The sequence below is a fragment of the Odocoileus virginianus genome, unplaced genomic scaffold, assembly GCF_023699985.2.
Source record: "Odocoileus virginianus isolate 20LAN1187 ecotype Illinois unplaced genomic scaffold, Ovbor_1.2 Unplaced_Scaffold_13, whole genome shotgun sequence".
Lineage (NCBI taxonomy): Eukaryota > Metazoa > Chordata > Mammalia > Artiodactyla > Cervidae > Odocoileus > Odocoileus virginianus.
The window spans coordinates 53,947-69,689 of record NW_027224275.1 but is presented as its reverse complement, the minus strand read 5'-3'; the positions used below and the strand labels follow the sequence as shown (position 1 = coordinate 69,689).

The following is a 15,743-nucleotide window of genomic DNA, read 5'->3' as shown; positions in this document are numbered from 1 at the left end:
TGTTTTATTCTTTTGGGCCCATCCTTTCATTGCTGATAGGTGGCTGCATCGTCCTTATTGAGCACTTGCAATGACCAGGAGCACAGTCCCTTACAAGCCCATTCTGTCTCTGGAAATGCATTCCTCAGTTGAGTTACAACCTGTTCCCTTTAACTATCATCCACTGATAATCTATAATCCCTCTCTTGTATGCTAGCTCCTAAAATGTAAATATGCTTATTGGATTCTTCCTCTGTCAACTCTTCCCATTTAGCACTCCTGTTCCCATCAACTCTGGCAGTAATTCTGAATAGACATCTCTCAAGCACCCTCCTCAAAGGTGCCCCCTCAACCACACATCCTAACCCATTCCTCCAGATGTGTACCAACAGGAAAGACTTTTCATCTTTTTCATTAGGGATAGTGGCCCAGGCTGTCAGAATCCTGTTGAACAGCCATTCTATGTATCAGGTGATCCATGCTTCCAGGTTTTGTACCCGAAAATAAAATTTACATGGCATCTATGTCTTGATCCCACCTGGGGCCAAAAAGGGTTGATCAGGAAATCAGCCCAAAGATAGAAGACATGTCAGAGAAATCCTTCCACTACTGAGTAGGGACGTTGGGACCCAGTATTCAGTTGATACTGAACTAGTATCCCTGTAGCTGCATTCTCACTGCACCCTCAGCCACCATCTTGGCTACATGAGTACCATTGGGAAATGAAGAAGATGCTTAACCAATTCAAAGGACAAGAACTATAACAATAGCTCCTAACCAGATATTTCTAGGAATCTATTGGTGATAGTATGTGATACAAACACCCCTACTCCACTCAAATAGGGTAGTGTTATTTTGAAAAATGACTTAGCAGAGCTGGTTCCCAGCAAGCCAGTTGATCACCATACTCATCCTCCACTATTCCTCCTTCCCCTCTACAGATCCACACCTATGAGGGCCCTCAACCCATACACCCCACATGGGGTCCTCTGGGGGACTCTACTTATGAGTGTATTCCACCTGTGAATTTCCACAAAACACATTCCTCTTGTCCTGTTTTTCTGCATAATATCTTTTCCCCATGAATTTCCCAGTGGAGGAAATCTTCCACCAGGGGACCCAGCAGTGGTTATATTGAATTCGAAGTTGAGATTGCCACCTGGTCATTTGGGACCCCTCTTGGCACTGAATCAACAAGACAGGTGTTTTTACCTGCTGGCTGACTGCTCCTGATTATTGAGGGGGGATGGAGTTACTACTACACCGTGGAGGCAAGAAAGACCATATCTAGAACCTAGGAGAAAAAAAATGAAAGCGTCTCTTAGTGTTCCCATATCCAATAATATAAGGTAATGGATGGTTATAATGACTCACGCAGGCAGGACCAGTAAGGGATCAGATTGGTTAGGAATAAAGATTTGTATCTTACCTCCACATAAACAACCACAATCAGCTAGATGATATCATAGGGAACTGAAGTGCTAGTGGAAGAAGGAAGTTATAAATACTGAGTATGACCTCATGGCCAGTTGCCAAAATAACAACTATAGAAGCTACACATACTTTGTCTTGCTTTGTTATTATATGGTTGAATCTCATGCCCATTATTTTTTATTTCTCTCATTTCCAAATGCTGTGTTTGAATTGTGTGGGTGGTACTTAATAACCTATAACCTATAGAGTACAGTATATCAAAGTGTAATTATGGCAGAACTAGAGAAGAAACAGACATCCCCCAGAGAATAAGAGTGTATCTAATGGGACTTTTGCCATCCTGCTTTCCTGGAGAAGACAGAGGTGCATTCACCTGTATGAGGAATGGTTGCATCATGCTAAGCAGAAGCATGGTGTTGCTACTGTTACCATTTGGAAGAAAATCATGGGGAGAGAAGTATTATGGATGATGAGTTGTCAAAGAGTTGGACCGTGTTGGATTGGCTGTTAGCAACTAGGCCACATCTCTGCCCCTTTGTACAATTTCTACTCAATATATGGGATAGTCCTAGGAACTACATGTTCTAGAATCCCTTATCAAAGTGCCTCCAGGTTTGATTACCCAGCTACTAGAGTACTTTGAGAAAAGAAGAAGCCCTTATTCCCTGGCAGCAGCACTGGGCACTAAGGAGTGTCAAAAAGAGGTTATACCTGGTTTCTTTCCCAGTGACTTCTGGGAAACTTCCTGAGAATCATCCATGACAGCACTGCCTGCAGCTGAAATCACTGGGGGCTTTTTCCTAGTGTATCAGCAGCAGCCTCCCTCCCCTTCACTGCTCCAACCCTTCTACGGGTTGTGAAAGTCACTGATTTCTTATTCTCAACCCTTCCTGCTTAGGGAAGAGTGGCACTGCTCTTTTGATGGGCTACCCTGTTAATGCTGTCTCGACGCAGCCTTCCTCTGCACTGTATACCCTGCCTGTGAGTGGCTTCTGCACCATGTCATCTGTCCCATGAAAAATCCCTGCACCAGGCCTTCCTCACTGTACACACTGAACCCCTTCTGCACAGTGCTGTAGCCCAAGAAGCACCTTCTGTGCCAGACCCATTATCTAATGACATCTGCAGGATTAACATCCTCTGAACACAGCCCCACTCATGAATGCTCCCTGTGTTCCCTCCTCATCCCATCCCCCACTGCCCAGGAACTCCTGTCTGCTGACCTGCTCCTCTGGGTGCCTACTGTATTGTTAAGAGTTGCAGATATCTTAAGATAAATGAGAAAGGGTTTCTTTTATCCAGAATATAGAGCATGAAAGCATCAGCAATGTTCCAAACAAAACCCATAATCATCCTTCATCAGTTAGGTAAGTCCTATGTAGTTAATTCTCGTTCTGCTCAGTCTTGGGTTAGCAGCCTCATGAACCTATCAGCGTATACCCTAGAGTTCTAAAAACTCTGGCTCACTGCAGTGATATGATTTCAAAGTTATTTAAGTAGTGGCATCAGAAACTTGTGCCTCAGAATATTTGGCAAAGTTCTTTTCCTGAGGGTCTGAGACAGTCCCTTTTTCTTGAAGAGAAAGCGTTGTGCCCTGTAGGTGATTGCAAGTGTTTTTGGGGAAGCATAAGTGCAAGACAAAAGATGTAAAATGCCATAGTTAAAGATCTGATGAGAGTTCAACACAAAAATAATGCAACTGACAAGGAAATTTGGTTGTTTCTGTGGCGTGCAACATTTAAAAAGATAACTAGAATTATGATTGATAACACAACATTGTTGTTGTTCAGTCACTAAGTTGTGTCTGACTCTTGCAACCCCATGAACTGCAGCATGCCAGACTTCCCTGTCCTTCACTATCTCCTGGAGTTTGCTCAAACTCATGTCCATTGAGTTGGTGATGCCATCCAACCGTCTCATTCTCTGTTGCCCCCTTTTCCTTCTGCCCTCAATCTTTCCCAGCATCAGGGTCTTTTCCAATGAGTCGGCTCTTTGCATCAGGTGGCCAAAGTATTGAAGCTTCAGCTTCAGCTTCAGCATCAGTCCTTCCAATGAATATTCAGGGTTGATTTCCTTTAGGATTGACTGGTTTGATCTTGCAGTCCAAGGGACTCTCAAGAGTCTTCTCCAGCACCACAGTTTGAAAGCATCAATTCTTTGGTGCTCAGCCTTCTTTATGGTCCAGCTCTCACATCCGTACATGACTACTGGAAAAACCATAGTAGTAATAGTGTTAGTCACTCAGTCGTGTCCGACTCTTTGTGATCCCACAGACTGTAGCCCACCAGGCTCCTCTGTCCATAGGGATTCTCCAGGCAAGAATACTGGAGTGGATTGCCATTCCCTTCTCCAGAGGATCTTCCCAACCCAGGGATCGAACCCAGGTCTCCTGTGTTGCAGGCAGATTCTTTACTGTTTGAGCTACAGGGAAGACCAGAAAAACCATAGCTTTAACTATATGGACCTTTGTCAGAAAAATGATATCTCTGCTTTTTAATATGCTGTCTAGGTTTATCATAGCTTTCCTTCCAAGGAACAAGTGTCTTTTAATTTCATGGCTGCAGTCACCATCCACAGTGATTTTGGAGCCCAAGAAAATAAAATCTGTCACTTTCTAATTTTTCCGCTTCTATTTGCCATGAAGTGATGGAACTGGATGCCATAATCTTAGTTTTCTGAATGCTGAATTTTAAGCCAGGTTTTTCACTCTCCTCTTTCACCTTCAACAAGAGGCTCTTTAAGTTCTATTTGCTTTCTGCCATTTGAGTGGTATCATCTGCATATCTGAGGTTATTGATATTTCTCCTGGTAATCTTGATTCCAGCTTGTGATTCATCCAGCCTGGCATTTTGCATGATGTATTCTGCATACAAGTTAAATAAGCAGGGTGACAATATACAGCCTTGACATATTCCTTTCCCAATTTGGAACCAGTCCATTATTCCATGTCCAGTTCTAACTATTGCTTCTTGACCTGCATATAGGTTTCTCAGGAGGCAGGTAAGGTGGTCTGCCATTCCCATCACCTGAAGAATTTTCCACACTTTGTTGTGATCCACAGTCAAAGTCTTTAGTGTAGTTAATGAAGAAGTAGATGTGTGTGTGTGTGTGTGTGTGTGTGTGTGTGTTTTAATGTTCGTCATTTCTCTATGACCCAATGGATATTGGCAGTTTGATCTGATTCCTCTGCCTTTTCTAAATCCAGCTTGTGTATCTGGAAGTTCTTGGTTCATGTACTGCTGAAGCCTAGCTTAAAGGATTTTGAGCATTACCTTGCTAGTGTGAAATGAGCACAATTGTATGGTAGTTTGAACATTTTTGGCATTACCTTTCTTTGGGATTAGAATGAAAACTGACCTTTTCCAGTGCTGTGGCCACTGCTGAATTTTCCAAATTTGCTGGCAAATTGAGTGTAGCACTTTAACAGCATAATCCTTTAGGATTTTAAACAGCTCAGCTGGGATTCCATCACTTCCACTAGTTTTGTATGTAGTAATGCTTCCTAAGGCCCACCTTACTTCACACTCCAGGATGTCAGGCTCTGGTGAGTGATCACACCATCGTGGTTATCTGGATCATTAAGACCTTTTTTGTATAGTTCTGTGTATTCTTGCCACCTCTTCTTAATATCTTCTGCTTCTATTAGCTCCTTGCTGTTTCTGTTCCCTTATTGTGCCCATCTTTGCATGAATTTAAACAGTTTCATATCAGGCAAAGCAGCACCAGGACATATCATAAACAGTAAGGGCATTGACAAACCTCCAGGAAATTCATACTGTTTTTGAAACATTCATTTCAATAACATTTTGTCCACACAAATGGAACCTAGGGAAGGTTAGGCATCTCTTGTGATTTGACAAAGCCTCCCATGAAATTCAATATATCAAATAAAATTTTTACAAGGTGAAAGATCCTTTGTGATTTTCCAGGGTCTCTCTAGGAAAACTCAAATAGGGTTTCAGAATAAAGACTATATCACTCAAGGGAATTCCCTGGTGGTCCAGTGGTTAGGACTCGGTGCTTTCACTGCCAAGGGTCCAGGTTCAATCCCTGGTCAGGGAAATCAGATCCCAGAAGCCTCCTGGCATGGCAGGGGAAAAAATACAAAGGATATATCACTTAGGATTTGAGTGTGGGGAAAGTAAAATAAAAGAGGTGTCAGGAAATTTGAACACTGGGTTAAATAAGATCATAGGTCCATAACAAACACTACTTGTCTATTTAACCAAAGTAACAAAATATTTTGAAAGTACATATTGAATGAAATGCAATTATAAAGAATCTTAGTTCTTTCAAAATTGACGAGGTTTGACTGAAGGCCATGATAAAGTCAACATAAAGCAAAGAAAATTATTCTGATAAGAATCTTTGCTTTCTAGGCAGATGATTCAAAAATTAAAGAAAAACATTTTACAGCCTTAGTAATTTTACTACCAATAATCTAAGGAAATGTTTCCAGTTTAACAGAGAAAATAAAATAAAAAAATAATAAATAAATAAATAAAACACAAACAAAAAAAATTCTAGTTTTGCAGCAGTGTACTATTTGATATCATAGCTCAGTTTTTAAAATATTATATACAAACCCGTTGATCTCTAGGCAGCTTTGACCACAAGAAAGAAAATCCTTTTTCTGAGAAGCATATCCATTCAGGTTTTGTCCTGTCCTTTCATCTTTTTCATTCTTGAACAACCAGTCATTTTACTTTAGGAAAAAATTATTCTTTTTCCTTAACAAAAACACAACCTGAACATCTTGTATAGTTATCTTAGTATAAGTGTCAAGTTTTAAGTTAGCAAAAGATCTTGGAAACTAAGGCTGACATAATGTATATAAAACATAATTACTGCTAAAATAAAGTTGTGTGAGAGTAAATTCACTTTCATTAATTCCTGAGAACTTTAAGAGTGTTCAATTCATAAAAAACACTTAATTATCTCTAAACCAATCATAACAGAGCTCCTTGAAGGGCTTTCATAATCTAATTCGGTAATACCATCAGGGTAGGACATGTTATATACACATACACACACATAAACATAAATGTAAGACAAATAAGTCCTGGGGATGTAATGTACATCCTATAGTTAATAAAACTGTACTGTACTGTGTATTTTTGAAAGTTGCTGAGAGGGTACATTTTTAAAATTCTCATTGTAAGAAAAAAATGTGCATTGATAAATTTTAACTAGACTTATACTGGTGATAATTTTGCAAAATATACAAATATCATTATGTTATACACTTGAAACCAATATAATGTAATATGTTTTCAGACATGTTTCTTAACCTCCACTGTTCTCTAGGATGGCAATCAAAACACCTCTTCCCATGTTACCACCTTTTGTGACACCTATCATACCTGTAATGCCATGTGGCTGAGTGGGGGCTTCACAGAGCCACAGTCGATTTGTGTTATGAGAGCCCTCAGGTAAAATGCCCCACTTGGGTTCTGTGACTTTCTGACACCAGCAGGTAACCACTTTTTCTTGGCATGGGAAGGAGACTGATTTAACAGGCTTTCAATAGTACTTTCTAGTGAAGTCCGGCATACTTAGGTTTGTGTTCCCCTTCTCAGACATAGGAAATACCTGCACTTAAACGGGATTCTGTAAGTATCTTGCTCAGTAATCACCCAGCTTTCTAGAAAGGAGAAACACAGAATCTCAGTCCCACTCCAGTCCTCCTGAATCAGAACTTGCACTTTTATCAAGCTCCCCTGGAAGTGGGATCCCACTATATCAGGCCAGATGCACCAGGACCATGCCATTTATCAGGCCTGGCATGCACCAGTACGGTGCCATTTCCAGACATTGTGACCAGCCTCGGAATTGCAAAGGAACCTCTTGCACACCTAACCCTGCTCATAGCCATTGCAGTCAGGACTGGGAGCTCTGGGCCTTACCCTGGAAAGAAAGTGGCTTCACCCCTTTCTCTCCTGGCCTCTACCAACTTCCACTGATCAGACGTATTCCTGCTCTGGAATGAGGGGTGTTTGAGGTAGAGAGTGCGTGAAGGGGTGGACGGATTTAGGAAGGTGGGCCTAGGTGAGGGTGGGGACCACAGGGAAATGAAGTGGAGGCTTGGGGACAGTAGTTGCATTTGAATGAGGTCAGGGCTTAGGACAGGCATTGTGCTTGGGAAGAGGTGGGACATCGCTTGAGTCGGGGTAGGGATCGGGCTTAAGTAGTGGCAAGGCTTCGTTAGGGATGGGACTTGAGTGGGGGTTGGGTAACGGGAAGGGGTGGGGCCTCGTGGGGGCAGAGATTGAATTTCCAGCGGGGTGGAGATTGGCATTAGGGGCTGAGCTCAGTTGGGGGTGGGGCTTCGTTGGAGGTGGGACTTGGATGGGGTGGGCCTTGGTGGCGACCTGGGTCAAACGTGCCGGGGGGCTCAGCGTCAGGGGTGGGACTTAAGGCGTCGGTTGCGCTTCGGTGGAGGTGGGACTTGGCAGCGGGGGCAAGGTTTAAGAGCCAGTGAGGGACTGCAAGTCGCTCAGTCGTGTCTGACTCCTTGTGACCCCCATGGACTATACAGTCCGTGGAATTCTCCAGGCCAGAATACTGGAGTGGGTAGCCTTCCCTTCTCCAGAGGATCTTCCCAACCCAGGGAATGAACCCAGGTCTCCCGCATTGCAGGCAGATTAAGGTTTAAAAGAGGGCTAGAATTGAGGGCGGAGTAATAATAATTGAGGGCTTCCCGATGGCTTAGCCGGTAAAGAATCTGCCAGAGACGCAGGCAGACGTGGGTTCAATCCCTGGGTTGGGAAGACTCCCTGGAGGAGGAAATGGCAACCCACTCCAGTATCCTTGCTTGAAAAATCCCATAGGCAGAGGAGCCTGATGGGCTATAGTCCATGGGGTCGTAAGAGTCGGACACATAAGCACGCACACTGCAGCAATAATCTTAACTGCACTAACGCTGAATACCAGTTGAGCAGTTTCTTGTAAACCTGTACCAGAGTGCTTGTGAGCACTTCTGTAGCCTCAGAATTGGCACAGCCTGAGCAGGGGCTTGTGAGGCAGAAACTCGGCCTTGCCTGGAACAGATCCAATGAAGCAGTGTCCACTGCCCCAGCACCAGGAACTGCCTGTGTGAAGCGCTGGAGGGCAGGTCTTGTGCTGCCTGTGGGTGGAATTATAGCATCTGCACTGCCACTGGATCCCTAACCAGCGTGGTGAACAGCTGTGAGACAGAAGAGGCCTCTGTAACCCTGGCAAAAAGCAGGAGGGGCGGGGTTGCCTGCCAAGGTTTACAGGGTCTGCAGGGTAGGGTCACACCTATGGTCGGAGTCGTCTGTTCCTGCAGTGTGGCACTGGAGACCCTTTTTGGGTCCCTTTTCTGCCTCTGATTCTAGCTTCCAGACAGCTGGAAAACATAGGCTCATGTTTTCAGCTCTTGGTCCTTGCTGCCCAGCCCCTATCTTCCCTCCCCCCAACAAAAGATACTTCTTTGGTTAGAGGCCAGTGACATCACCTGTTGCTCCTTAACCTTACCTACCACATGACACCCTTCTGCAATGGAAACCCATGGCCCATGCTGTCCTTGGTATCCATGGCAATATGACAGCTTGTCACACATTCTCTTCACCCATCAGTTTCATTGCCTTGCGCAGAGCTCCAGTCATCTTTCTCATCTGTCAGGCATTTTCTGAGAAAGAAGGGAACTGGACCTCTTCATCCTCTAGCCTTTGCCCTAGAGAAGTGAGTACCAGGTGCCCTGGGACTTCACAGCCCTGAGCCAGAGCATGGGCACATGCGTGCGCACGTGCACACACACACACACACACACACACACCACCCCCCTCCTGCTTGGAGGACTTTGGCGGGCCCCGCCTCCTACCTCTGGCCTTTTCACCACAGGCACCTCCAGGACACACAGCAGAGTCCTGGGACTTTGAGGAGGAGCCCACAGCAAGCGGAGGTCAGCAGGGACAGGATGAGGTGGAGGAAGCTGGGCCTAAAGAAACCCCTCCACCAAATGATTGGGGAAGCCCTGGGAAGCAGGGGCTGAATTCCTGTGACCAGAAAGGGGAAGGGGTAGTGGAGAGGTTTTGGTTGGGGTTGGGAGGGTGGGCATTAATGTTGTTCTCACTCCATTTGCATTTATAGGCTGTGGAAAACGGAGACAATTCTGCCTTCATACTTGGCATTGACCCCAAATTCCTTGACTTCTGGTCACATTGTGAGCTGATTACTGCCCTTAGTATTAGACCAGTCCATAGAAACTGGGAGCAATGGCTGTGACTGTTGGAGGATTGGTGCAGAGGAATGGACCTGGACCCTAGGAAAGTCTTGCTAATTGTGAGGATCCCCATGGAGTGTAGTGAGGCAGAAATTAAAGAGACCCTGAGGAGGGGCTTAGGGTCCCTCTGCACCTACAGGGTGCTGGGCACAATGTTCAGAAGGGAAGACCAGGCTAAGGCAGTTTTCCTTGAATTGACTAACACCATCAACTATGCTACCGTGCCCAGCCGGATCCTAGGAAAGGGAGGTACCTGGGAAGTGGTGAAATCCTGTAGCCCAGATGAGGAATTTATCAACAGACTGAAGTACTTCCTAAAAGATGAGAGTCGAAGAATGGTAGATGTGGCCAAAACCCTGGGCTACAGAACTCACTTTGAGGGGGCGGAGCCAGAGGGTTTGGCTCAAGTCAGGCAACCAGTATTGTAGCCTCTGAAAGAAAGCCTGTGGTACCAAAAACTCAAGACGTTTTCAAGAAACACTCTCCCAGGACCAGGTGAAGAGAGCTTTGAAACCTGGCTAGAGCAGGTGACTGAGACGATGCAGCTATTGCAGGTGTCAGATTGAGAAGTGGCGGCGTTTGCTGGAGAGCTTATGTGGCCCTGCCTAGTCCATCATGTGGGTGCTCAGGGTCAGCAATGATTCCATGACAGTGGAAGGGTGCCTGGAGGCCCTGAAGCAGATATTTGGGGCTAAAGAGGACCACAGAACCTTACAGTCTAAGTTATCCCAGACCTTCCAGAAGTCTGGAGAGACCATCTCTGGTTTTTTGGTATGATTAGAGCCCTGATTCAGAAAGCCATGCAGCACAGCCCCATGTCAGTGAGAAGTGCAGACACGATTCACCTGAAACACATCCTAGCTCGAGCCTCCATGACCACTGCCCTCCGGGGCAAGCTCGAGCTACTGGATCAGTGAGAGTGTGTGCCCACTTTCCTGCAGTTAATGAAGCTCCTTCGAGATAAAGAGGAGTGTGAGGCCCCCATGGCAGTGACCAAGAAGAATAAGAGTCCAGCAGAAAGGGTCTGCAGGGCATCAGAAGACAGTGTTCTGATCCCTCAGGTCATGGTACAGGCAGGGTCAATTGCTGAGAGCAGCACTCAGACCATCCAGGAAGAGATCATTCCATTTCTGAAGCGCAGGTGGCTATCTTCCAGCTGTGACACTGGGGAGGAAGGCCACAGCCAGGCACTATTTCCTAGGGCCGAGAATCAGCCTCTGGCAAAGCCCAGGCCTCAGCTGGCAGCAGAAGAGTCGGGGAACGAGAGAGGGGCTGGGGCCATTGAATAACCCCAAGCCCTAGGAAGCATAGGATCAACATATCCAGGTACCCCCTCTGCTAGCAGACAACAGAAGTGTAACGGGGGAAGAGGTAGTCCACACAAACAGGGGGAGCCTTGAGTGGGACAGAGGGGCAGGGCAGCCAGGCCCAGCCCCCTCAGCCTCTACCAGCTGGAAGGTGCTCCACCAACCAAGCCAAAATCAATTCAGGGAGGTGCGGGAGACCCAAGTAGCAGGCCATCAGGTTCAGCAAAAGGGGTGCCTATGCCTCAGACAGAGACCCCAACTTAGCAGAGACTGAAGGTGTAGTCAGAGGCTCTGGCATTGGCCCTGGCTTCTGGCCACCTGCAAACGCCCACCCCATGGGCTCTGAGCTAACGATGCTGATGGTCCCCCAGGCCACATAGGGCCTAGAGGAGCCTCTCTGGAGGCTATCTCTGCCACAAGGTGCCAGTGCTGGCAAGGAAGAGCTGTGGGGCAGATGGGAGATGCTCCAGTGGGGAGACCGCAGGATCCAGCCTGTCTTCAGAATCATCTACACTGCTCTAGGGAGTCCTCAGGAAGGCAGCACCCTGGAACCTTTCTGCAGTTGAGGGCAGAGAACCCAGAGGCCCATGGCACCCAGCACCAGTCTACAAGCCATCTCCCGCCACCCCAGCCCCTGCAGCCTGGAAGGCCTGTAGGGACAAGGACAGCAAAGACTGTGAGCAGATGATAGGGCCCTGGGTACCTGCTGGGCCAGTACCCCACAACTGGCTTTGGTGTGAGTGGGTGTGCATGTAAACTTCTGTTCCAAAGGAGGAAAAGGGGAAGGAGGAGGAAGAGGAGGAGGGGGATGCAGGAAGAGGAGGAGGAGAATTCATTGGTGGGAGGGAGGGTTCTTTTGTTCTGCTTAGGTTTGAGCTTGGTCACTGGAGACCTGGGACTTGCCTGGAGAAGTACCACTCACCAGCTGCCAATGCCAAGGTCAGCCCCAAAGCCTGCAACTGGAAACAGCCCTGAGTGGGCAGCCCCTGCCTAAGTGAGGGGTGCCTGCAAACAGCTGTTGCCCACACTGGCCTGGGAGAGGTTAAGGACCATGTCATGGTGCCTGGGCCTCCCCCTCCCACCCCCCTAGAGGGGACCCCTATTCAGTATCCCCTGGGGAAGGCTGCTACCTGTCCTGGGAAGTCCAGATGTGTCCCTGTAGGCCCCCTAGTGACCCAGGTCTCAAGGAACCCCTCCCTGCCCCAGTCCCCTCTCCCCTCCCCAACAACACACACCCCCACACCCCGCAGAGGCCTGCAGTGCCCATGAACCTGGGCCGGGTGTCCCCACCTACTCAGTCAACCACCCCTGGGCCCTGCCACGTGCCCTGAGCTTCAGCAGCAGCCAAGGCCCTACCCGCTGTGGTCCTGAGTCCTCAGCTCAGCATGTGCTTTCCCAGTGCAGATTCAGGCTCAGTTCTGCTTGGTCTCCTGGAGATGTGCGTGTGTTCTTCTCTGAGCATTTCCCCCCACCGTGGCCCAGAGACACCCCAGCCCACTCTCAGGAACCAGTGGGAAGGAGGGGATGGACGAGGGCTCGACCAGCGTCCACCCCGGGACTTCTGGAAGGAAGATCTGCATCGGGGCTGCAGTGGGGCTTTGGGAGGCCCCCAGGACCTGTGCTCTGCTGGGCCACCCTGTGCTTCTTTGGGATTCTGCGTCCTCGGCTTGGTGCAGCGTGCCCTGCTGTGTGACTGACTTGTGCCCACCATAGGGCATGTGGGCCCAAGTGGGAGGAGCTGCCCTGGGGGGATTGGGCATTGCCAGCGTCCACCTTCCTGGCAAGACACCGCCTGTGAGGCCCTCAGGAAGGGAGAGTGCGGGGGGAGTGAGGGCCGCTGTGTGGGGGCAGCGCGGGCACCTCATTAGGGACCCTGGGAGGAGGGGGGACCAGGACCGTGACCTGTGGCCGTTAGGAGTTCTTTGTGTTGTTATTCCCTGTCTTCAATGGTTTCACTCAATGCTGCTCTTCAGCAAAGTTTCCTGAAAGTTTCAGCTGTCTTGTCTCTGCTCTGGATGGTGGAGGGGAGGGGCTGCCTGGGGTGGGGGTACAGTGGCCTGGTACCGCGAGTTGGCACTGCAGTGAGGGCCCGGCAGGGTCCGAGATGGCCTGTGTGGCCCTCTGGGCCGGACGGAGCTTGGCGACAGGTATTTGTGGGCAGGGACTGTGGCTGGTTAGGTCCCCAGGAATCTCAGGAAGCCCCCAGGAATGAGTGGGTTAGATGTGGGGGAAGGGTAGGGTCAGTTGGTAGGACGCCAGGCTCCAGGATCCCTGGCAGCTCTATGGGGCTCCAGGCACCCAGATGGTTCAGAGATCATGTGTGCCATCCCAAGGACCAGCCAGCCACAGAAAGGTCCTGGTGTGAGGTCATGGCCACTGTCAGGATTGTGGTGCAGGATTTCAGGGCTGGGTGTTTGCCCACCTTCCAGAGATGGGTCTACCACTGCTGGCCAACAGCGGCCAGCCTGGCTCTGGGCACCCAGGAACAGGGATGGTGGGGGGGGGGGGCGGTGGTGTGATGTCCGAGGACAGGAGGGTGGGCCAGCAGAAATTCCACAACCCTCTTTCCTCAGAGGCGGGGAAAGGCTGGCAGCCCTGTCCTCCACCTTGAGTCCAGGGCAGGGTGGCCTGCTGAGAGTCACGGGCACCCCTCTCCCTGTCCCACTCCCCCGCACTAGTCCTGTGTTCTGGGAGCAGGCAGAAGGCAAGGTGCGGGGCTGTCAGTAGGAGGCTGCAGACAGGGGCCCAGGCGATAGCCCCTTCCTGCCCAGAGGCTGACTCGGGGTCTGCGGCTCCCCCAGAACCCTCGGTGAGCAGTGCATTCACCAGGGTAGAAAGCACCACTGATTCCAGAGACATTTTCTCGAGCCTGAGGCCATCCTGTGTGCGCCAGCGTGTCTGTGCCCCGTGAGGTTGCGCGTTTACGTCCGGCGCCTCTGCGCCTGCGCGCGCTGCCATTTCCTGCAGCCGCGAGCTTGCGTCGCGGTGCTTATCGGGAAAAGCGACCATCCACGCTTCCAATGGCTACCCTGGGCGCGAGAAGCCTCGGCGGCAGTTCCCAAAACGGCCGCCAGATGGCGGGCAAGGATCACAATTCTGCTTGGCCGCCCATCTTGGGCGCCCGGGGCTGCTCTCGTTGCCCATCCCCCAATGGCCTGGAGGATCTGGGTGGTCCCACTGGCCTAGAGCTGACGCAGGACCCCTGAACCCGAGTGCACCATCACCGTAGTGCAGGCGGAGGCGGGAGAGAGGAAGGGAGCTGGGTGCCCACAAAGATCCAAAGGGGCTGTTTGGCGAGCTGCCCTGGTGGTCTCTGGACGCTGGACGCCGGTCTTCAGAGGTGGCCGCGGCCAGGACCCATGGACTTGCAGGGAGGGCAGCTCGACCCTCCAAACCCGAGGGACCCTGAGTGGACCTGCCAACTCAGGGCGCTGGGGCTCCGTGGGGAGGGGACATCGTTATCAAGAGGTGGAGGAGGGAGATGGACTGATTGGGTGGTCCAATCTGCAGAGCAGTGGCTGGCGCCTTTCCTTTTTCAGTGGTAGAAAATGAGTAGAAGAGAAATGAGAGGATTACCCTGGTTACCAAGTTGTAGAACTATGCTTAAGCCTGCGACCTGTGTTACTGTCATCACAATATATACTGCTTCCAGTTTGTGGGTAGTTACTACTGCTAAGGCCTTGGTGAGCCTGGTGGACATGGCTCTCAGGCAGTCGGTTCAGCCATGAGTGAGAGGTGCCTCTTCAACTGTCCTATTTGTTATCTAACCTCCTGCCTCCCAGATGCTTATGCAAGTGCACCGACTCCTCTATTTAGACATCTAAGGTTATGCCTCTTGTTGTCTTCCTTTATACAATCAGGTTCTGCTTTTCTGCCTTATTTGATTTTTATTTCTTCTAGCAAAAGCTTTCCCTGAATTAAGGCCAGGCACAGCACAGGCTATTTTGAGGTTTCTATTTCCAGCCCTAAGAGCCTCCATTTACCAGAGCCGCAACAGTGCAGGGAAGAGTATCACTTCCATCCCTTATCATTAGTAGAATTTGGTCTTTCCTTTTTCAGCTAGCCATTCCTCTCCCCCTTGTGCGTGATATCTGGGTAAACTGGGAAGAAAGCCTGGGTGCTCCTTCCTTTGCACCACCGGGAGCTCAGAACCATGTATGCTGGGGACCACATGTGAGAACTCTCACTTTGGCCCCACCTCTTCTCCATGGTGAAATCCCAGGCCACCCTCTATTCCTTGCTCTCAAAAGTCACTTCACAACTGGTTGAGACCCTTGTCCTGCTCTTTTCAGAACTCTTGGTTCTGGAAGTAATGAACCATTTCTTGACTTCTTGATGTGGGGTGTGTGTGTGTGTGTGGGGGGGTGTCATTGGTCTCCACATCCAAACCAAATTTTAGGTTGTCTTTCATTGTCTTTACATTGGTGGAAGTTATGTGCAAGTCTACGGAACTGCACACCACTCGCACCCCATCCCCCCCCCCCCCCCGCCACAACCAAGAGAGTCAATTACAAACAATATCACAGGAGACATGACAGAGATTAGAGCCACTTTTAAAGATATAGGGGTGGTGGTCCCCATCATATCTCCATTTGCATTGCTAGTCTGTTGACTGCAGAAATTGGTTGAATTCTGTAGAATGACTGTATACTCCAGGCTTCACCAAGGAGTAATTCCAGTTGTGGATGCTATGTGCTGGATGTGGTATGATTGCTCAAGCAGATTAATAAGTCTTTGACTGTGTGGATCACAATAAACTGTGGAAAATTCTGAAAGAG

At 49.0% G+C, this 15,743-nt stretch overlaps 1 protein-coding gene and 1 non-coding gene across 2 annotated transcripts; both read left to right on the top strand.

Annotated features, from left to right (window-relative positions):
- The first annotated feature begins 5,402 nt into the window (after window positions 1–5,402).
- On the top strand, window positions 5,403–5,475 carry TRNAE-UUC (transfer RNA glutamic acid (anticodon UUC)). Its single transcript has one exon. It is a non-coding gene; the product is annotated as a tRNA-Glu (tRNA).
- A 4,188-nt stretch (window positions 5,476–9,663) lies between these two features.
- PNMA5 (PNMA family member 5) lies at window positions 9,664–10,947 on the top strand (the record flags this gene model as incomplete). Its single annotated transcript, XM_070462767.1, is given in 3 exon segments — window positions 9,664–10,220; window positions 10,222–10,442; window positions 10,445–10,947. Coding segments are annotated over 3 exon segments (1,281 nt in total), but the record flags the coding sequence as incomplete, so codon positions are not given.
- Between the last annotated feature and the right edge of the window lie 4,796 nt (window positions 10,948–15,743).